We start from the raw sequence: 22,047 nt of genomic DNA on the forward strand, positions 1-22,047 counted from the left end.
TAAGTGTTCTCGATCTTACAGATCTATCCCACGGACCAATCAGTATCGAGTTATAGCAGCAACCCATCCACACCAGTCAGTTCACCGCCGCCTTTGACGGGTTCGGCGCCAGGCTGGGCAGCAGGTGCTGCGCCTGTGTCTCCGCACTTCACGGCAGATCCCAATCGTGGCACCATTCACATGGTATGCATCCATGCTTCGCAATTATGACAATTTTTATTTTTTTTTTTTTCTTTAATTTAGTTTATATACATATTTATATATCATTGTTGACCCTGACACTTCTAACGAGACGTCCGAGTCACTTCGTTCGAGGAACCACGAGAGTTTAATAACGTTGAACTAGATTTTGTCGAGTATCTCGTTGGAAAATGACGGGTGCATCTTCGAACGCAGACACGCTTCATCGCCGTTTCGGTGCGCTTTAGAAACAGGTCAAGGACGTTCGTAACAGAAACCTCTTGTGCTCGTACACATCACTCGCGATATTTTATCGTACGCACTAAGGTGAATCGTTGGAAGTACTCGTTACACGCACTGACTTTATTTCTATTCGGGGGAGGATCGAGAGAGACCGGTCGTTGACGTCGAAAGAACAAAGGCGACGAGCCCCGTAAGATCGCAGACCTTCAGTTTACGAGAAAGAAGAACACATCGCCCATCGTTACACGCTGGGACTCGAAATAGGAATTGTTTGCAGTCGAGAGATCGTTAAGATTTTTGCCCGTAAATTTTTATGGACGACTCGTAACTCTGTCAACGACCGACTCTGTCTGCGAGTGTACCTGGAAGTAGCACAAAGTAGCATGCACTCGATGCACCGAAAAATCACCCCTTGTATGCTATCCACGTTGCAAACCATTCTACTCGTCCTCCCCCCTGTTCAGTTCATACTCAAGTCGATCATCTCTTCATTTGTCGTTTTACATTTTTTTTTTATTTTATTTTTTTTATTTTATTTTTTAAAAAAATCTTTTGTTCACCATTTACTCCTTGTTTGTTGTGAACGTTGTGTTGACTTGGTTGTTCTCTCTTTTTTTTTTTGGTTTTGTTGTTGCGTTGGTGTTGTGTGTGAAGCCGGCGCCTGAACAGCAGAGGCTAGACGATGCCATCGGCTTTCTTCGCGACCACGCCGAGGTGAGGATTGCCGATTTTCAGTTTTTTTTCTCCGTCTCTTCTCGTTTGTTCTTGTTTCTATCCCTGCCATCCGCTCATTCGTAACACACCACACTCTGCGCATGATTTATCATTCGACACAGCTAACTTGCGAAACAATCATCCGTGATTCCAATGTCTACTAACGATTGCAAAGTTTTTCAGCGCGATTAACCGCGACACACCTGCCTTCATCCTTTGATCCATCGTTAACTAATTACTACCGCGACTTTGGTTAATCCTTAAACTGCGGAAGCAACCTCTTAGTCGTCGAAAAACAAACTGCAGTCGAAGGATTAACGGCATGCTGAATTCCTATTACCTTTTTACTTTCTGTTTTGACCCACTTTTAAACACAAATACTTTATACAATCGATCCTCTGTCTTTGTATATGCTTCTCCGTCGCCTTGAAAATATATTTGAACCAGCGCCAAAGATACACTGACAGCGTTCTTGATAAATTGCCTTCGGAGTTCACGTTCATCCGCGATGAATCTTTGACGCTGGTGCTTCTGCAAATAATTGTCGAACAGACGTGTAATCGAGTCGAAAATCGGGTATTCTGTTGGTACAGGGAACGCGGATGGAGGAACGACTGGACGATGCCATAAACGTTCTGAGAAACCACGCGGAGAGCCAGCTGGGCCTTCATATTGGTCCCGTTGGTCCACACGGTTCCCTTTACTCCCACACATCACCACCGCAATTGGACCACTTGGTAAGTCGTAAAATCTTTTGTTCTTTTATCTATGCGTCAAGGAAATTTGTACAAGATGGTTACTTGGTTGCAGACGAGTCCACATCCTGCGGTAACAGTGGCACAACCTCAAGGCTCCTACCCTGGTCTTACGCCAACGCCCGACACGGACGGTTCCATTAAAATCGAAAGGTTACCCGTGACAAATGCCAGTAAGTTTTGAAGTGATCCTTTTCTACAGTCTCGGCGGTTCTTGAGAGGTTCGTGGAATAGACGACTAGACAGTCGACGAACGTATTGACAAATACCTGAATCTCGACAGCATTGCGACGAAGGTTAATCGACTTGTACACACGAGGAGAAGACTAGAATTTTTATGAGTCCTATTACTGTGTTTGAAAGTCACAACTTATTAACTTTCTTTGAAAACTAGTCGACAACAGTTTAGTGACTAGTCAGGAACGTGTTGGATCAAAATATTCGACGATTAGAGTAAGTCTGAGTAATACACAGCGCTACACCATCTGTTAGGGTCATAAACGTTCCAACCAACCGTGTCCATATTAGACCCTCAGTTCTCTCATTGGTATTCTTTATTGCTACCCTTCTTTTTTATTCTCATTTTTCCTGACCTTGACCCTACACACCCTCTTCACGATTTTACCTGTTTCGTTGCTAACGCTCGAAACATCCAAAAGTCTGTCTTCTGTGTGTTTTTACATTTCCACTAATTGGGAAGGAGACTGTTGATACTGACAGAAAGGAGAGTTCGGGGACAAGCTGTACGAAATCGGGAAAGCGCGTTAAATTTTTAAAAAGTCGCCTACGACATGCCATTACAGACAACAACGTGAACGTACATACTTGTAGAAAAGCTCGATACAACTTGGATAGAACCCCGTTCGTGTTATATCATCCTACGCTAATTTACACTAGTGACATTAACTTGCTGCAAGAGTTATTGTGTCAGCAACCATATCATTCGAGACATTCAATTGCAACACTATTGCGTATGCTTCACTATATCCTGACTTAACAAATCTCCCTGTAAATTACTGTCTCGACTCAGATTTATGTTTATAATCGCAAGAGTTGCTTTGTGTCAGTCGCGCTATCCTACTTTTCCCGTGGAACGATAACTTGTTCATCACGTTTTATTTACTTAACACTCCTCAACTGTATATGCTGAGGAAAAAATGTTCAGCAACTAAAAAAAAGAAAAATAGTTTAGCGTTTGATAAATTAAACCTGCAGAACACGATAGAAAGCGCGCGTAGAAATTTAATTAAAAGACCAGAATTGTATATTCGGCAAAATGAATAATATTTTCAACAATTTCTGAAGCAATACAATTTATCGTGCTCGAATACTCTGTATTTTTGTTTATTCTTGATTGCTCAGTGCAATAAACACAAACCTGAGCCGAGACAGTAATTTACAGAGAGATTAATTGAGTCGAGACATAGGTTGTACGCAATGCTTGGCGAATATTTGAAGTCAATTTCTTCGAGAATCAAGTTACGCGTGAAAAAATGTTATTGTATGTTTTCGACTTTTCTTCATACAGAATGAATTACCAAATATTTTATGTCAAATAATGAATCAATAAATGTAATTGATTAATATTAATTTCAATTTTCGTTTATTTGAAAGAAATTAATCAGAAACACACTAAAAGCCTGGAGTTACAGATAATATTTAGTTGTTCTTACGTATAAAAATTATTATTGGCTTATAGATTTCAGTAAAATGAGCAAAACTGTCGTATCATTTTATCGTTAACACGGTTTCAATGCAACACGGAACGAATTAACTATGTTGTAAGAGTATTGATTATATATACATGGGGAAAAAATGAGTTATAAAAAATTAAAATGCTATTACCCTCAAACGATGTTGTGAAATATAACTAATACTTCAAATTCTTTAGTAAATATTTATAATAATTACTCAAATTTGATAAGGACCTTATAACGCGTTTAACACTTTGACTGCTACGTCACTCACATATAGACGACAGTATTTTCCACTATGGGACTGGAAAAACTAATTCCCAAGTTAAGACGCGGAGAGAAATAAATTTGGGCAGAAATTTAACAAGATTAGAAAAATAAGTATTGAAACAAATTTTAGATTACGTAGTTTACAGTGGTCTAAAATCAAAATTTCAGTTTTACAGAAAATTGTACGGTTTTCATCTGGCAGTGAACGTGTTGAAGTTGTGTACACTTAGAAAGGGAACATTTTCTTAAATGGTTCATCAAGATCTAGAACTTGAAGTACGACTCATGAAAACGTATTTTTCTCTTCTGGTACTCTCCTTGGCAGTCTTGATCCACGATTCATCATGGACTATCGCAGTACCGACCGTGTACATCCAAAAAGTTCGAAACACTCTCCAATCTCCATCGACGACATTAAAAGACAAGAGTCAACGAGGTTCGACGATAGTCAAGCCTGAACGGTGGTATTCTATTCTGAGTGTCGCATCATCGGACAAACACTTTTTCCCATGAGCCAGCGCGAGCTGCAAAGGAAAAAAAAACGAGAGAAGGAGTTCCCAGGTGTTCCACGGCGGAGTTCGAGCCCGATAAGGAAGCATTAGATAAATCACGCGAAGTAGCTACCTATCCTGCATCGTTGTCGTGCCTTTATTATTCCCCAAGACCTCTGTCTCCGCTCGCCTTTGTCTCTTTCTTTCTTTCTCCCCATTTCTGTCGCACTTCTGTTCCTCTTACCCGGTGAACGCTCGGAATCCCTTCTCTCGCGGGCCGCCTAATGGAATGCGCAAGTTTTCCGAGAGTCGTTCGCAAAGAAGCGCTCTTTTCTCCATTGCCGGCCATTTCTGGCGATCGGAATTCAGACCGCGTATTCGCTACGCCCGTTTCGGCCCCGAACCGTCGTAGCACACAGCTTCTCCATGTCCAAACGCGTGCAATCGTCGATCCAATTACTTCTTCGTTTTTACGTTTTTTTTTCCACGCGAAAAAAAGCGTTCGCTAGACTTTCACCGTGAAACAGACGATCGCGAGTCTGATAGCAGAAATTGTCAGGTTAAGCGTTTAAAAAGACTGTTGAATACGCTGTATCGAGCTTCCTGCTCGTAATTGGACGCTTTTCACGGTTTGGTGACTAAGGAGCCTGCCCAAAGCTTAACGATAATGTCGAGAATCGCGATTGCCGTTTTCGGTGAAGGTCGTCGTCGCTTCCGGTGCGAGAGAAGCGTGCTCAGAGATCGTCGATCAATTTCCTAAACGGTTCGAAGCGTTTTCGTTTTATCGTTCGAGAATAGGAGGAAACGGTACGTGTCACCTTGACTTTTTGTCGCGACGCTCTTGTCTCTATTCCATGAACGCTGTCAGGGCGCTGCATCGATGTCAATGCTTTATGGGAACGCTTAAGGACAGTATTAATAATGAACAGAATACGTCTCTTTAGAAAAGAGAAAGGACCCGCCGGACAGCAGCGGCGGTGAAACGAAACCCTCGAGCAGCGAGCTGGCGGCGGCGGGTGTAATTGGCGCAGCCACGGTCAACTCCACGTCTCAAGGAAAAGGGACGAAGAGATCTCGCAGATAGTAAGTATATCCTGGACGTTTATTCTTTTGTCCGACGATCGAAGGTCGCGGCCATGTCGATGGGTGAAACGACAGTAGTGAAACCGAACAGATTAGAACCCCTACGATTGTGAAAATGTAATTTATTGTCCAGTTGTTGATTAAAGAATGCCCCTTGAATCTTTGTCGAGTCTAGCTAGCAACGTTACCGTCTCGAATATGAAGATAAAGTGTTCGAGGTTTCAAGATCGAAAACTAAAATAGAATTTTGGATCTATCAGGAACTACTGATCCAAGGATGTGTGGAGACTCTTGTGTTACTATATGTAAAAAGTAGCTAATCGTTTAGGAACCAGAGTTCTATTTAATGAGACAATTTCTTCCTTTTTAGATTCGTAAATGCACGGCAATACTTAAATGAACGTGGATTGTTTATCATAATTTCTGAGTTATAGGATACTAAAGGAAATTCTCAGTGTATTCTTGACCCAATTTAATTGTTAATTTATTGTTTATTATTTCAGTTTCAATTTCTTGATTGAGGCTTCGTTAAAAAGTTAGAAAATTATCAAATCATTCTGAAAAAATTTATTCAATTGCGGGGGTCAATTACAATCATTTTTGGTGAATAGACATAACCCCGAAATCCTACGCGCTTTCGAGAAAAAATTCGAGTAGGTGCTAAAATTTTTCGGCGAAATTAAAAAATTTCAAATCGTTTTAAAAAAATTATTTTTGGTTGCGGGAATCAATTACAATCATTTTTGGTGAATAGACATATCCTCGAATTCCTACGCACTTTCGAGAAAAAAATTCATTAACGAAAATATAATGTCTGACCATACCATTGATATGTTTCACTGAAATTTCATGCGTATGTTTAAAACGTCATAACTTCTGAACGGATTGGACGATTTTAATGTTTAAAAAAGCAAACTACGCGTATTTTGATGGAGAATATGTGCAAATCGCAAAAATATTCGAAAAGTTGGTCCTTGACCTCGGAAAATGAGAAAAACCCCATAAAAATGGTCCAATTTTCAAACAGTCATAACTCGTACAATTGTGAATATATTTCAATGAAACTTTTTTCTGAAGTAGAGCTCATGGGTATCTACAAAAAAGTATTAGACAACTTTTCTGTGGGACGTCAAATAAAATGATCAAAAATGAAAAACTAATTTTTAAGAAAAATCGACAGGGGGTAGGTGCCTAAATTTTTCGGTGAAAAAAAAATATTTCAAATCGTTCTGAAAAAATTATTGTCGGTTGCGAGGGTCAATTACAATCATTTTTGGTCATTAGACATACCCACGAAATTCTACCCACTTTCGAGAAAAAAATTCAATACGGACGAAACTTTAAACGTTAATAACTATTTAACGAAGCCTCAATCAACAAATTAGTATCCTTGATTTTCGTTTTATTTTTGCCTCTAGTATCTCCTATTAAAAGTTTTCCCAGGTGTGGCCGAACACCCCGTATACGCTAACACCGTTTACACTTCAGCACTTTATCCAATTATTCCGTTTTTCATTCGGTTTTGTTTTATATTTTATTTTGTGCATTACTTTGAGATTAGGATTAAAAACAATTTTCGAATGTACTTCATCGTTATGCAATTAGGCAATTACTCTATTGTAACACGTACACTTATTACTAGTAAATACATTAAAAGAAAGTAGTATATATTCGTACATATGAAAAAATAGATGACAGTAACATTTTATTTCAGAACTCATATTACTTAATTTTCTATAACTTCAGAAACTATTGTATGCACAATCTATATTCATGTAATATTTCTTACTCGTTTTAACTTGTTCAGGGGGGAATTATTTTATTCAAAACAAATAGAAATCTAAACTAATATTGATCCATGATGTTCATTAGTCTTTTGGTTGTTGTGTATGCTATTATCATAAAACGTAATTGCAAATCCTCACGATTTCAATGATTACATTAGTCTTGCAATTTATAAATTTACTTAAAAATTAAATGTACTTGTATATATATTAATATCTCTAAAGAATTTAGCGGATAGATTTATTCTTTGAAGTTTTGCAGTGCAGTTACGAATTGTATCATAAATTCGATGTGGTAATGTTTGAGTTGTACTACCACCCTAGTAGTCGTCAGACGTAAGAATTTTTTTCGGCGTCGAGACACTAAAGAGAGATCAGTCTCTCACCCACGTGTGCAATACAGTATTGAACTAACCGATTCTATTTAAACAACCGTTGTTCGAGCGCTGATGAAGATTGCGACGATCCCAGCACCAAAGCGGTGCGCGAGAAGGAACGTCGCCAGGCCAACAACGTGCGTGAAAGGTTAGTGAACACACGCAGTACGCACTCCCCGTTGTACTATTTCAAGACCACCGAGATCCTTCCAGGACTTTTGTATCCTGAGTCCATTCTTTCGTATGCATGCCCGATAAAGCGTCAGAGAAACGAAGAGAGAAACGAACACACGATCATCGAAACATAAAATAATTACGACTATTTGGCATGCTTGCGTTCTCCCTACTGCGAGGCCCGTATTCTGGCGTGACAATTAAAATGTTTCTGGTTAAGGACAAAAATGATACGAGTCCAGACGAAAAAAAAAAAAGATATCTGGACAGTTCTCGTGCTCGCCTATCAATCAGTCTCATTTTAATTCGGCTGCGATTCGGTCTCCACCAGGCATGCTACCTTTAGTTTACAACGTACCAAGCACATATCTACGCTCTGCATCGCTGAACGTGTTCTTACAATGGGTTCTAGAATTCTACTCTCACTGTCACTCGTCACGTTTAGCTTTCACGTTCGTTCGTCGCGCGTTAAACATTGACAATTCTTACAGTGTACTTTTGGACTGTCAAAAATCCTACGATCTTACCCTGTTGCAATCGCAACGAATACCGTAAACGATCCAGTTGTACATATAATGAAGATTTCTTTCAGAATTTACCGTTCGAAGGTTCCCCTTCCTATCCAGCACATCCTGGTTATATCCAGAACCGACACGCTGTTCCCTAGACGTCACCCGAACTCTCAACTTTCTAGGTAATGGCACGAAATCAGTTCCGCGCGTTAGATCCGCATTTTTATCTTGGTTTGTCACTCTTTGTCATTGGTTTTTTATTCACGGTTGCAAAGAATACGGGCCCTTGAGTATGGCAATCCGATTTCTGTCCACAACCACAAGCCGATCGGAGAGCTCTGCGTGTGTTCAATCAAAGAGATCGCTCTTGCGTCGAGAAAGAAACGAGGCGGCGATCTCGATCGAGCAACCCCGTCGGTTTTTGAAGGTCTGCCAGTCGAATCGAATCACTTTCAAACCCTTCCTTCGTGTAAATTTAATTGGTAATTAATGGGGGCGATGACGGTCTCATTGCTGTCGGTTCTCGCGCGCTCGATCTAGGACGAAAACAGTGCCATCGCTCATGTCAGGTGATTAATCGAGTGTTGTTATTGCGTAACTGTTGTTCGAGCGCCGAGGACGAGGATGACGATCCCGACGTGAAGGCCCAAAGGGAGAAAGAGAGGCGGCAGGCGAACAATGCTAGGGAAAGGTAAGAAAATCGACGAAAGTGTGCAGTGTATCGCGAATACCCACTCGTCCGATTCGAGAAGAGTTAGGCCCGTATTCTATGTATACGTAAGAAAGAGATTTGGATCTTGCAAACGATCAGACTCTCGTGCTATTATGTAGAAGAATGTTGAGAATGTTCGAGATAATCTGGATCTTCACGGCCTGGGTTGCAGTTTCATGCTATTCGAGGTTTCTGGTGCAAAAGGATTCCCACGTTTCATTAAAATCGTAGCAATATTAGCCTGTTAGTTGATCCTGATAAAATCAGTCGCAGCGTTAGACAAACGTTGGAAACCTCGTGCAGAAGGATCGGTATTGAAAGTCGATAAGTAATCGTCGAAGGATCGACTAGCTTAAAACACGTTTCTTCCTTCGAGCGTTCGCTTCCCGTTTTCCAGAGGTTTATTCTGCTAACGACGTGCTCAATCAAGATTTATTGCTTTAGGATACGTATCAGGGACATCAACGAAGCTCTCAAGGAGCTTGGAAGAATGTGCATGACGCACCTGAAGACGGACAAACCTCAGACGAAGCTCGGTATCCTTAATATGGCCGTCGAAGTGATCATGACGCTAGAACAGCAAGTTAGAGGTATGTGTCTTTTGACTATCTTGGTTACAATATTTTTCTCTGGAATGTTCTCTAACAAATAGTTTGTGTCTCTTTGCAGAACGAAACCTCAATCCAAAGGCAGCGTGCTTGAAGAGGAGAGAGGAAGAGAAAGCAGAGGATGGACCTAAGTTACCTGGCCATCTTGCTGCACACATAGCACACCCACACCCACATCCTCACGCGCATTCTCAGCCACCCTTTTCCGCGATGCCTGTAAGTATAACTCGATGAACAAGACATCTATGCTCGAAAGAAAAACAACCAATTGTTCAAGGTCAGTTTTCGCGTGTAAATTTTTTACAAGGAATAGTTAAACTGTTATGTTGGGATTAGCACTTATACAATTGGTGGTAGAATTATAGTGGGATCATCCGTAGGAGAGATGGCAGTTATTTCAAGTGTGGAAATAGTCAGTTTAGAGGATTTTTATACTACGTTATCATTATAAAGGTTTGAGTTATGAGCAGCAAGTGATATCAAGGTGTATCGAACTGTAAGGTAGTTCTAGATATATTTACTTGGGTATTGAGATTGGAATATACTGAAGCAGTGCATCCACACGTTATATAAATTATAAATATGATATTGGGTTCCATACTAGTCGGTGCGAGACATCTTTAAAGCATTGAATTCTAAGAACTTGCACAAAAATATTCAATACCTTTACTCAAAACGTGCATTAGTACTTTAATAGTATTAGTAAATTAATCATTTTCATCGGATAGAAGGTAAAACGCTCTCGAAAACAAATTTTCTTTCAAGTCGATACCGTAATTAATCCCAGAGAAAACAATTATTTACGAAAAAATGGCATGGTAATTATGCAAACACTCTGTATATAAATTTAAATTCATTTTCAATTAAATAAACAATTTATGGTCCAGTTTTATCGTAGACTAGTCGTACGATCAGTAAGAATTGCTGAAACTTCTTTGAGTATGTAACGTCAAAGTAAATGTGAGAATAAACATAGAAGATGGCAAAAATTATAGTAGGTGATATGATCGTTAGGTAGATGATGAAATACCCTTTAAAATGAGCGTTTGTACGAGTCGATAGCTTTATTAGTTCCGAAGATATAGCGATTTTAGTTTCGCGTCGATGCGGTGGCTAGTTTCGGAGATAGGGTTCGTTTACGTTTTGTTGTGCGCTCGCGAATTCATTGATAACGCGCGCGTGACAATAGTAAACAGTGCGTAGTAAATTCTTGGAAATACTACGCCCGAAACTAGGTCACGAGAGTCACGTCTCACGTGCGACAAGGAGGTACGACGCGACGCGTCAGACGGAGACAGAGATAGTCAAATTAAGAAAAATTCTCTTTTACATAAATTACGATATCTCGAAAACGGAAAGTCGGATCGACAAAAACCAAAAGCCATTTTAAAGGGGAGGCTTTGCCGCTTCTGTCAATACCTCAGTATTTAATAAAACATTAGTAGTTTCGGAACTGCACGCGTTTAAACTTTCAGTATTTTTAATGCGTGTTAATAGCCTTTTCTAAGGCGAAGAGCGGAATTTAAAAAATTACCTTTTACATAAATTACGATATCTCGAAAACGGAAAGTCGGATCGACAAAAACCAAAAACCATTTTAAAGGGGAGGCTTTGCCGCTTCTGTCAATACCTCAGTATTTAATAAAACATTAGTAGTTTCGGAACTGCTCGCGTTTAAACTTTTAGTATTTTTAATACGCATTGTTCGACTGTTTTAAGACAGTGGAGATTGAAGATTCTCTCCTTTTGTCTTTGCTATACATATATTTCCTATTTACATCGGAAGCTAAACAGAATTTGATACCAAATTTTGTCCAGTTCAAATATAAATCATTCAACCGGTCAGATGACCAGTCCTGGTAGGCAAGACAGACTTCATATTTTTCTCAGAAAACAAACAATAAGAATAAAAGTTAATATTGTAAAATTCATTGTACATATACATATATCGCACTATATTCTACCCACCAAGTATCAATGACCTTGAGTGCCCGGTTGGTTTTGTTCCACACTAGTCACATAATCGATGCATCGTCTAACGTAAAAAATTGTTTGTTTCAGGGCCCGCCTCCTTCCCTTCAGCACAATCCGTCACAGCCACAGTAGCAGCGGCTCAGCGGCGGTGTGATCCTGTGTTAAGGGGTAGATACAGCTTAAAATTGTAATAGTTACGGGACTTTCGCGGGACTCGCGCATACAGACAGGACTACCCTCCGACCGCGTACCAGTTGTACGAATCGAGCCAAAATTAGGGGTACTACGCGACACGTGACACGAATATAATCTTCGAACGTAACGTCATTTACGTTCTACGGAGAAACGAGGACGCTTGGGACGACTTTCCCGGAAGACGGATCAAACGTTGATTCCGGGATGCTGCGCTGCCAAAGCGCAGAACTGTGCATGTCGTACACAATCCAAGTGGAAAAAGCGGGTACGCCCTGATGATGTCCGCGGTTTTTCAATGTGACTCTAGATACACACGCGTACGACGAATAGGGGAAGAGTGGTCGCTCTGTATGTCACCGCGAGCCATCAAAGAGATAGAGAATGAGAGTGCAAGAGTGAGAGCGAGAGCGTGGTTACTTTTAAGAGGCATCTACCCAACCCCCCAGTTCCCCTTGAAGGCGGCTTAAAATTATTTTTATAAATAGCGAGAAGACAAAGGAATATGGTTCCTCTCTTTCGAGACGTAAGAAGCGTGCGTAGCGCGATCGAGATTTTATTGAATTCGATCTCCATCCCGCTAACCGGCGCATCCCCTGACCCCCGCCCGGACCTTGTTGAAATTGCCCAGCATAAAACGCGCGCGCTACCGAGACGCGTGGCGTCGCAGAGCGCGATCACATCGGGTGGAGAGCACTCTGGACACGACGAGGGACTGGAGAAAAGCCAGTGGCCGAGGACGATCGCGGGACCGTCGCGCATCGAAAAAGCACACCTACAGGTTCCTCTGAGCGTATCGGGAGCTCGGCACGCCAGGGTCCCACAGGCCGGAATTCTCGTCTATCGCGAATAACTTTGCAGGGGTTCTGCATGCTCGTCGCCGGTTGTAAATACGTAGAAATCAACGACTTCGAAGCCCTGGAGCGGCGACCCGACCGATCCTCCTCGACGACTGGCGGATAAACATAATTGTACATACGAGACGGGACGATTGTCTCGCGGGAACGTTCGACGCGAATCGAGGACACGCGACGGTGCGTTCAGGCTAACTTTCTGTACTTACGTTGTACGAAGAATAGATGAAGGATCGTGATCGATCGAGAGAGTGAGAGAGAAGTTCGCGTTGGAACGGTGGACGCACGATGGAATCCTTTCTTTTAAACATTTTTTTTTTTTTTTTTTTTTTAAATGGTTCAACGATAAGGACCACGAGAATGAAAGAGGGAGATAGCACAAGTGCAAGGATTAAGCAAAAAGGCAGTATATAGGTGTGAACGATAGGAGATGAAGAGAGAATGAGAATACGGATCACTCTGCCCATCGAACACGAAAAAAGTTCAAACATATCTCACGCATAATTGTATATATACAGCAGCGGCGTACGCCTATTCAATTACTTTATTACGATTATTATTATTATTATTATTACTATTATTATTATTATTATTATTGTCATCATCATTGCGATGATTATTATTATTGTCATGATCATGATTTTATTATTATTATTATTATTATTATTAATTATTATTAATATTATTAATTATTTTTAATTATTATTATTATTATTATTATTATTATTATTATTATTATTATTATTACCGACTAATGATCGCCGAGAAGATCCTTCATGAAAGAAAGAAAGGGACATTTTTGTTTTTGAACAAAAATATAGCTCAACTCAATGTGTACCCAGTTGCCATGTATTTTAATTTATTTAGATTCTTAAATAAATTTTATTGAATAAAAAAAAAAAAAAACCAACAATAATAACAACAAGAACAACAAGAAATAAATGACCACGTGTGTCTCGAGTGCCCGTGTTTACTCTGCCTCTTTCTGCTCTACGCTTCGTTCTCTGTGTTGCTCTTCTTTCTTTTTTCCGTTCGTCGGTTTTTCTGTGCCGTCTTTTCTGGTTTCCGTCTCCCGAGCGATCGTGCGATGTTATCCCCGCCTCACATATCACGCGTGCAGCTATATTTTTCTTCAAAAGCATATCGGAAGCTGTAATTAGGAAGAATATTTCGACTCGCGTCTCGCTCTCTGTACCTTCGTGCGAATAATCGAACGCGTTCGGTCGGTTTCGTTGCTTTTACTTCTTTTTACTTTTTCTGTTTCGCTTATTCGACCGCTGGTGGAAACGAAACCGGAGGAGAGAAACCCCGACGCGAGCACACGAAACGCGACGAAGTCCGTTTGGAAAAATTCCCGTACGCGGTTCGGTCGGCGATCCCGAGAATCCTGGGATCGTTCGCGGCTGCCGCGACGAAAGGATTCGTGGCCAGAACTTGGTCGAGATAACTCGCACAACCTCGCTTTACTTTTAATCAACGGATCACCGGAATCGCGGGAATTGCCTCCAGAAACTGACAAGGGACGACGCGATTGCGTGTACGTTATTACGGATAGGTCAGCGGCGATTCATAGGGAGATAAATTACACACACACATACACACACACGTACGCGCGCGATCACGCACTTGTATTTGCGATGGTAATCATGTAAAATAATAACGACAATAAATAGCTCGTAAGCCCCGTCTAAGCTAGGCGCACACCTGTCGATAGTCTTAGATAGTCAAAAGTGGAAAGGCGAAAAGGTGAAGAGTGTGCGTAGCTCGGCTCGAGTCGAAAGATCGGCGAACGCCAAAGGCCTCGTCACGTTCTTGCGCGAGTATGCGTGGGTCTGAGTCGCGATCGTATCGATGGAGCCTCTCGAAATCGTTCAGCGTTAACTTTCGGTTCGTTTTGAAACACTCGAAACGTACTTATTGTTTCTTTTGCCTTTTCCCTCCGTGTAAGCGCGTGTCTTTCCGTTGATTCGAACTCCGATCGGTCGGTTCGTCGGAGAAGATCGCGTCGATGGATCGTGGAGCCGAATTCTTCGAACTGCGGGTTTCAGAGTTCATGGAAACGTTGACATTTGCGACGAGGGCTCGAATCGACGCGGTCTTCTTCTTATCGATCGTGTCGCGCTTACGCCGAGCGAGCGTTTCGTTGGAACTCGGTGGTAGCACGCTCCGTAGGATCGTTATTAATTTGTGCGAAACACCGACGACTACCTTCCGTTTGCCCAGGACACGATTGTCGACGAGCGAAATCGCACGTGTACATTTAGATCTAAACGACATTGTTGTATAATATGTAATTAAAACGAGAGAAGCGTACGTAGGCCTGGCGTGGCTCGATTCGCGTGACACCCGGGCCTTAAAAGGATAATGAAACGATCGATTTCGATGTGCATGCGAGTTTATTAACATCGACGAAGCACGAGCTGAATTATTATGCATACACTGAGAAAAGAGAGAGAGAGAGAGAGAGAAAGATAGAGGGTGAGAGTGTTTAAGAAAAAGGTGCACGAAAGAGTGAGAGAGTGTGTCGAGAGCGTTTCGTTTGAGAAAGAAAAAAAAATGTATAATTATCGGTAGTAATATTATTATCACTAATAATATAATAAATGTGCCATTTTTTCCATAATCACGGTGCCTGATAATCTCCGGTTGCTCTTTTTCTCACGCTTCAATACGCTAACGGGATTTTCGTTCCTTGTCGTCTTTTCAGTTCGCAATTTTTTTTTTTCTTTCTCACTCGAGCTTTCCCGTTTTGTACATTGTACGCTCCCCCCCACCTCAGTATTAGACGATACACGAAAAAAGCATACCACGTCTTACGTTTTGTCGCTCATTTTACTTTTGTGTTTGTTCTTCTGTTTTTTTTTTCTTTTTTCCTTTAGGTGCGTCTCAATTATAATTTCGTTATTCCGCCGCCTACTTATTGCGTAGATACGAACATATACATAGTGTAGATACGTTTAGTCGATAAGATGTATACCTTCAATTGTGTCGTGCAAGTACAGCGGAACAGGGCTGTATTTGTTGGTTACCTTTTAATCATTCAGCTGTAAGAGCTCTGCAAATGTCGTCGACCGATGGATGATTGTAATACAGATTTTCAACGTTTTCAGGAAGCTACGGGTTTCAGTGATTTCTTTATTTTTCGTCCATTGAAAATGCCACAGTCGATGATCAGACGCTGTTCAAAACAGTTGGTGTGGTTATAGCGTCGGGGATGAGATACGTATCGTGTATTTAACAGGAGATGTCTAACTTGCATTTTTTATCTAACTCAGGCAGTTGCTTCAAACGATTTTGTCAAGATGCTCAAAGAAAAGTCTCGTCGTGTGATCAATAGAACTTAAATCCGTACAGTTGGCCACAAAGGTCTACCTACATGAGTGCAGAAAAATATCTTTGATAATATCTTATAGGTCAGTGTTTCTCAATCCTCACCTCTCCGTTTAATAAATGAAAACTTTTAACAAATTCCCTACAGTAAAATTAAATTTTTCTATTTTTTAATATATTGAAAAAAATGATTTATATTTAACACAATTTAATTTAGTATAAATGGTTGCATACTTTTACGTTAAACTGTTTACTAAAGCAATGCATAAAAATCCCACATGATACACTCGGGACCTTTTAGGATTTTTTAAATACTATTTAATAATAAATTAATTTTTCTTATTAAAGCGTTAAATAATCCCTGTTATTTGGTCTTTAGGTATTATTATCTCATTGAAAATGCACAATCTAATAAATACTGTTTTTTTCATTACATTCGCTAAAGCGTAATAAAAAATGGTAAATATGTTATAAATACAAAATAGTGTTCGTAAAACAATACAAAATATTTCAACTGATTTGAGTTTCCAAGCTTCTTTTGTTAGTTCTCAATGTGTGCTGCATGACTAAAACTTGGCGAAGTTAAAATTATTTTTATGGTATATTGGATTGTAATATAAGCATGTTCGATTATATTAAAAATTTTGTTTATTTATTAACAAAGTACAGAATTATATTTAATCAATTATATAGTTTCCTATTTTAAAAGCAATTGGTTAATTAATATAACCAAATGGAAATCTTATAATTAGAACATGTTTGTATTTTGCAATCGAACTTAATTATGTTAAAACTGAGTAGAATTATCATTCTCAAAGCATATTATGCTACAATATAATTCTTTAAATATTTTTTCAAAATCTCTTTTGTACACATAATTTTTGCAACATTTCACGAATATATTACAATAATTTTATGGGGTTAGAATAAAATTAAAATATTGCTAAACATCGAAGGTAACAAAAAGACAAATCCTGTACATACAAAACGCAGCCTTATTGTATTTCTTTAATGTAATTACAAGAATATTTTTAAACATATTTTTTAAACTGAAGTAATTTTTATTTGATACTACTTTATTTTCAAAGTAAACACGCAAAAACACATTATCATCCAGTTGAACAGTTACAGTTTATTCGAGGAAAGTTTGTACTATTTTTCAAATAGCTGTAAAATCAACAATTTATAAAATGGTAGAAACTATTTCGAGAAATGTTTAAATATCGCTGAAGTCTACATCGTATTCAAATCTCAACTAAATCTGGAACGTTGCACCAAAAAGTGTCCGACTTGATATGCAATGACCTACCGCATTCGCTTCAAGACAAGATATCGCAACAGATTTGAAACAAAAGTAGATAGGAAAGTTCAGCGGCCTTTTATTAAGCCAGATATTACGAAGCTTTGTAAAAATGTATAACAGTGTCACTTATCTTGAGTCACTTTTGAAAAAGGTATAACGAGTATTCTTTAAAAAATTATATCTTTAACAAGCAATATGATAATTGTGAAGCAAAGTGATTCTGAAATCGATTCGAAAGATGGTTCTGGGTGTGAAAGTAAGTTGAAAATATAAAAATATTTTTATATTTCAACTCTTACGTTTTCTTCACATTTATATCGCTACAGGAATTATTTATTTATAAATACTTTCCTATAAAGTCAATAACATTGTAGACATATTCTTTTACGAAAAAATTGAACAATCTTTTAAAATCGTTTAAAAATTCACGCTTAATCTCATTCATACCTATCTGAACATATTTATTTTCAAATTGTAATTTAAAAAGTCACTTTGTAATTATTTGGTAAGATGTAAGGCTGTTATTTCTATTTAATTGTAAACATATTATTTGCAAAATCCATTCTGTTTTGAGCATATTAAAATAATTCAAAAATAAATAAATTAAAGAATCTCTTTAAAGATTTTAATTTTTTAAGTTTTCGTTGAGCATTTGAAAAAATTAGGCTCCTTGAAACGTGAGATCCGAGGCTAAGCCTTCGCCTTAATCTGTACTTGTTTGAAACCAAATAGTTTGGGAATTGCTACTATAAATAATTCCTAATATCCTGTATATTAAAATACAATAGTAAATAAAAAATACAATGTCACAAAAATTGTACAAGAAATATCCCAGCCATATCACTTTAATTTCTTACATAGTATTGCACGACTTTTGTGACAGTAAGGGTATGTAAAATGTAAATTACTAGCTTCCTTCCTTACAATAAAAATGTACAATGAGTAAAATAAATACGGAACGCTCAGATGTTTAGACCTTATAGATCATCGAATTTGAGTTAATTAGTCTCGAACGTGTGCAAAACATTCCTGGCAGATTGTACCTGGTAACATTGCCTGAAAATCGATTATCGATTCTAGATAGTCATTTAAATTTAGCAATCCCCAACTGTTTTGAGCAGCGTACTTCGACGAACGTTCATCGAATTTACTTTTTTCTCTCTCTCATTTTCAGTGACACGATGCACAATGCGCAAGTTCAATGTTTACAACATTCGGTTAGGGAATTGCGTAGCTAATTCTGTGAAATCGCATTTAACCTTTAACCATAGTGTTCGTATCAATCACGCTGATATTCCTGATCTTGCCCAACAATTTCGTATTCCCTCAAAAAATTTTCATAATTTGAAACGTTCGTGAAAAATATTACGAGTCGGTTCAAGTATTCTGCTCTCACCATAAAATCGTTCGTGAAAACGGGAGAAGACACTGCACGTTTATTGGAAACCGTTTTAATAGAGATTCGTATCAAGTACAAAACAGCGAATAATAAAAAAGTACTCGTTCACAGAACAATGACAGGAAGTTGCTGTCATGAGAATTAGCATTTCCATCGATAGGACTTGTTATTTGCACGATCACACGATACTCTTTTCCTAAACCACGTTGGCATTTCGTAACAATTGTCGTAATCACACGCGAAATCACGTCACTGCCATCATGACGCATCTAACTTCCAGATTGGAGTCGACAGCGTCTAAATTTTCTGTCTACGAAACGATCCGCGACCAGAACAGCAACCAATGACCTCTCAGGCCGAGGAGAGCTTCCTCTTAAGCGTGCAGTACGCTGCGAACCTGAAGAACACGTAGTTGCAAAACAGTAGAACGATGTCTATCCAATATTTGCCATCCATCATGGACAGGTCTGTCATGATCATTTCTGGCATCCTATAGTGGCAATAGCTTTTCGAGCAGGGCATCTTTTCGCGGTTGAATCCGTATATCGAATGTACGAATGCGTGCACCGAGTACTTCAAATAGCTCAGATAGCTGGCATAGTAGAGTATAATCGGTATATGGCTGTACAGAGCTAAGAATCCGGTCAGAACCAACATAGCACACGTGATGATGGCCGCCATGAAAGTTCCGTTGACAGGATTGAGCAGAGTCCCTATCAGGATGCCGAAACTTTCCGCTATCAGCGTGGTCAGGATCGCCACGGCCAGAAACATGAGGAACCTGTTGGTGTCCGCGGGTTGATCGCTGAGGAAGTAAGAAGGCGAACTGTAGACGACCGCGTACAACATCTGCATAGGTACGCTACAAATGACGGACGCGGTATAGTACGTCCTCAGCTGGTACCAATTGTTGAACCTCTCCTTCTTCAGCGTCGAGAACTCCAAAGGAAACTTGAGCACAGCTGGCATCATGCTTGTGTAGCACAGGTAAACAGAGGTAACCACGAAGAACCCAACGTTACTGACAGTCTTACCACCGTCCTGGCCAGCGTCTGTGTACAACACGCCCAGCAGGATACCCACCACGAGATGAAGCAGCAGCTTCAAGTGGGTGACCGTCCAGTCCCTGAAGAGTTGGACCATGCAACGATGCATCAGCACGAAGAACCGCTCCATCTCCGACGGAGGCTTGATCAACACCGTCGCCTTGCTCTCGTTCTTACAGTTGGCGACAGTTTCTTTCTTCTGGGTCTGCGACGTGTTCGATCGCCAGGATCGCTCGTTGCTGTTGGCCAGCTTGAACAGCTGGTCGTTGAAGTCTCCGTATTCCTTGCTGATCACTTCCAATATGTAGTCGGCCGGATTGTGGTACTTGGGACACTGTAGCCCGATTTTAGCCAAATAGCTGATCGTGTTCTTGGTCGCGCCGTCGTACATACACCTGCCCTCCGCCAGGAAGTAAACGTTGTCGAACATTTCGTAGACCGCCGCGCTGGGCTGATGGATCGTGCAGACGATGGTTCTGCCCGCCTTGGCCAGACTGTGCAACAACCTGATGCACTGATAGCAGGACTGGGAATCGAGACCAGTCGTTGGCTCGTCTAGGAACATTACCGGTGGGTTGTCCACCAGCTCCAGCGCGATGCTGAGCCTCTTCCTCTGGCCTCCGCTCAGTTGGCTGCACCTGGTTTCCTTCGTCTTGCTGAGATCCAAGTTTTCCAGAACGTCGTCGATCAGCATCTCCTGGGCCTTTCGACTGAGACTGCTGCCGATTTTCAGACCGACCGCCATTCTCATCGCTTCCAGCACGGTGAACAGAGGATGCAGCTTGTCGTCCTGTTGAATGTAACACGACTGTTTCCTGTATTCCTTCCAGGTGTGCTTACCTTCCTTGCCGATATAATCGATCTCGCCGTTCCATTTGTCGCGCTCGAAACCTGTCAAAATGTTCAGCAGTGTCGATTTACCAGCGCCAGACGGACCCATGATGGCCGTCAGCTCTCCAGACTTGAATGTTCCGCTGATTCCTTTGAGGATCTTCTTGGGGGGACCTAGAAACCCTTCGCGGGCCTCGTAGGTGATATTGGAGAATTCGATGTCGATGCTCGACGCCTGCGGAAGGCTCACCAGCACCACTCGTGGATACATTTCGACCTAGTGAACTGTCCGACCTAAAGATTTTGCTTGATTTCTATTTGTTTCGTTTCCTCTTTCTCTCTGTGCCGAGACGTCGCGTAAATTATGCGTTATCTGCGTGTCTGTTATCGTCTGACCGCATACAATTCCTGTGTAGCCTCTGAACTGGGTCAGCTCGCGTCGAACGGATTCATTGGTTGTCACTTTCGCAGACGATCGTTGACGATATCTGTTTTATCTGGAATTCTAAAGTGGCCGAGCTTCGATAGGTAGAATCTTCGATTGCGTGTCTCATGTGCATTTCGTTTATTCTCGAATTAACTCGCATGTCTTTGATTCTCGTACATCCTCCGTGGAAACAGAACTAAGCTCGATCCGCGGATAAACACAACTAGACTGTTGTTCCAGGACAAGCGTTCTTGGAGTCGTCTCCTTCGCGTTTATCGCCCGTCCATTGGCTGTGGCGGTTTACGCATCCGTCACGTTGACGCCTAGTATTCTTCCAGACGAGAAACTCGACAGCATCTTGCCGTTGATCTATTCCCTTTTCGGACACAGCGATGGATGATCTTCTCTGAACATCTGCCTCGGTCTGTTGTCTTTTTTGTTCCTGACCTCAGTTGCGACGAGCCTCAGGCTCCTTTGGCGTTTCTCGAGATAACGTGTCTGTAACCAGGTTTTGAGTACTTTATTACTCGGTGGTTTCGAGCCTACCCACTTGCATTTACATGTTTCAAAGGTTATGTGACACGGTAATGTCTATCGCAGTGACGAATTTAAAAAAGCTCGCGAGGAAGAGGGGCCTATCAAAAAAACGCGAAAAAATGTCGACTCTTCGGAAATTCGAGAATTCCATCTTTAAAAATTGTAAACGGATATAGAATGATCAGTCAACGAATAAAGAAATTGGTTAAAACAGAATTTTTTCGCCACTGATTCAGTGTATGATTATATTCTGTCACAGAGTCCTGATTTTGAATACCATTATAACGTGGATGCGAAGATAAAAATTTCGGAAAGTAAATATTTATATATTATAATTTATATATAATTTTACGTACTATTATAACGTATCGTGCATATGAAATTTACAGGTAAGGAAATTACATTTTTTGCAGGTTGTGTCGTATAACGCAATTTTGTTATGCAATAAAGTCCCGAAGTAGAGTTTGAATTTTTTGCAATGTTGTCGTGACTCGTGAGTACGAACTTTTCAGACTCTTCTTTGTTTAAGTAAAATATTATATTTTCTGTTTAATACC

At 40.3% G+C, this 22,047-nt stretch overlaps 1 protein-coding gene and 1 pseudogene across 5 annotated transcripts in view; one reads left to right on the forward strand and one right to left on the reverse strand.

Moving 5' to 3' along the window:
* The window catches only part of LOC143342147 (protein daughterless-like), a 252,889-nt gene extending 236,457 nt beyond the window's left edge, over positions 1-16,432 (forward strand). For all 4 annotated transcript variants that reach the window (XM_076765713.1, XM_076765723.1, XM_076765733.1 and 1 more), the window contains 9 exons: positions 22-183; positions 1,078-1,136; positions 1,721-1,874; positions 1,948-2,065; positions 5,277-5,430; positions 7,650-7,739; positions 9,434-9,579; positions 9,659-9,813; positions 11,659-16,432. In XM_076765713.1, the coding sequence (XP_076621828.1) occupies positions 22-183; positions 1,078-1,136; positions 1,721-1,874; positions 1,948-2,065; positions 5,277-5,430; positions 7,650-7,739; positions 9,434-9,579; positions 9,659-9,813; positions 11,659-11,703 (1,083 nt within the window). In that variant the 3' untranslated portion in view covers positions 11,704-16,432. The remainder of the gene's footprint in view (positions 1-21; positions 184-1,077; positions 1,137-1,720; positions 1,875-1,947; positions 2,066-5,276; positions 5,431-7,649; positions 7,740-9,433; positions 9,580-9,658; positions 9,814-11,658) is intronic.
* A 492-nt stretch (positions 16,433-16,924) lies between these two features.
* The window catches only part of LOC143342164 (ATP-binding cassette subfamily G member 4 pseudogene), a 33,899-nt pseudogene continuing 28,776 nt past the window's right edge, over positions 16,925-22,047 (reverse strand). Inside the window, exon 2 of the transcript XR_013079734.1 lies at positions 16,925-21,451. The product of XR_013079734.1 is annotated as an ATP-binding cassette subfamily G member 4 pseudogene (transcript). The remainder of the gene's footprint in view (positions 21,452-22,047) is intronic.

Source organism: Colletes latitarsis, chromosome 1 (genome assembly GCF_051014445.1).
Source record: "Colletes latitarsis isolate SP2378_abdomen chromosome 1, iyColLati1, whole genome shotgun sequence".
Taxonomy (NCBI): domain Eukaryota; kingdom Metazoa; phylum Arthropoda; class Insecta; order Hymenoptera; family Colletidae; genus Colletes; species Colletes latitarsis.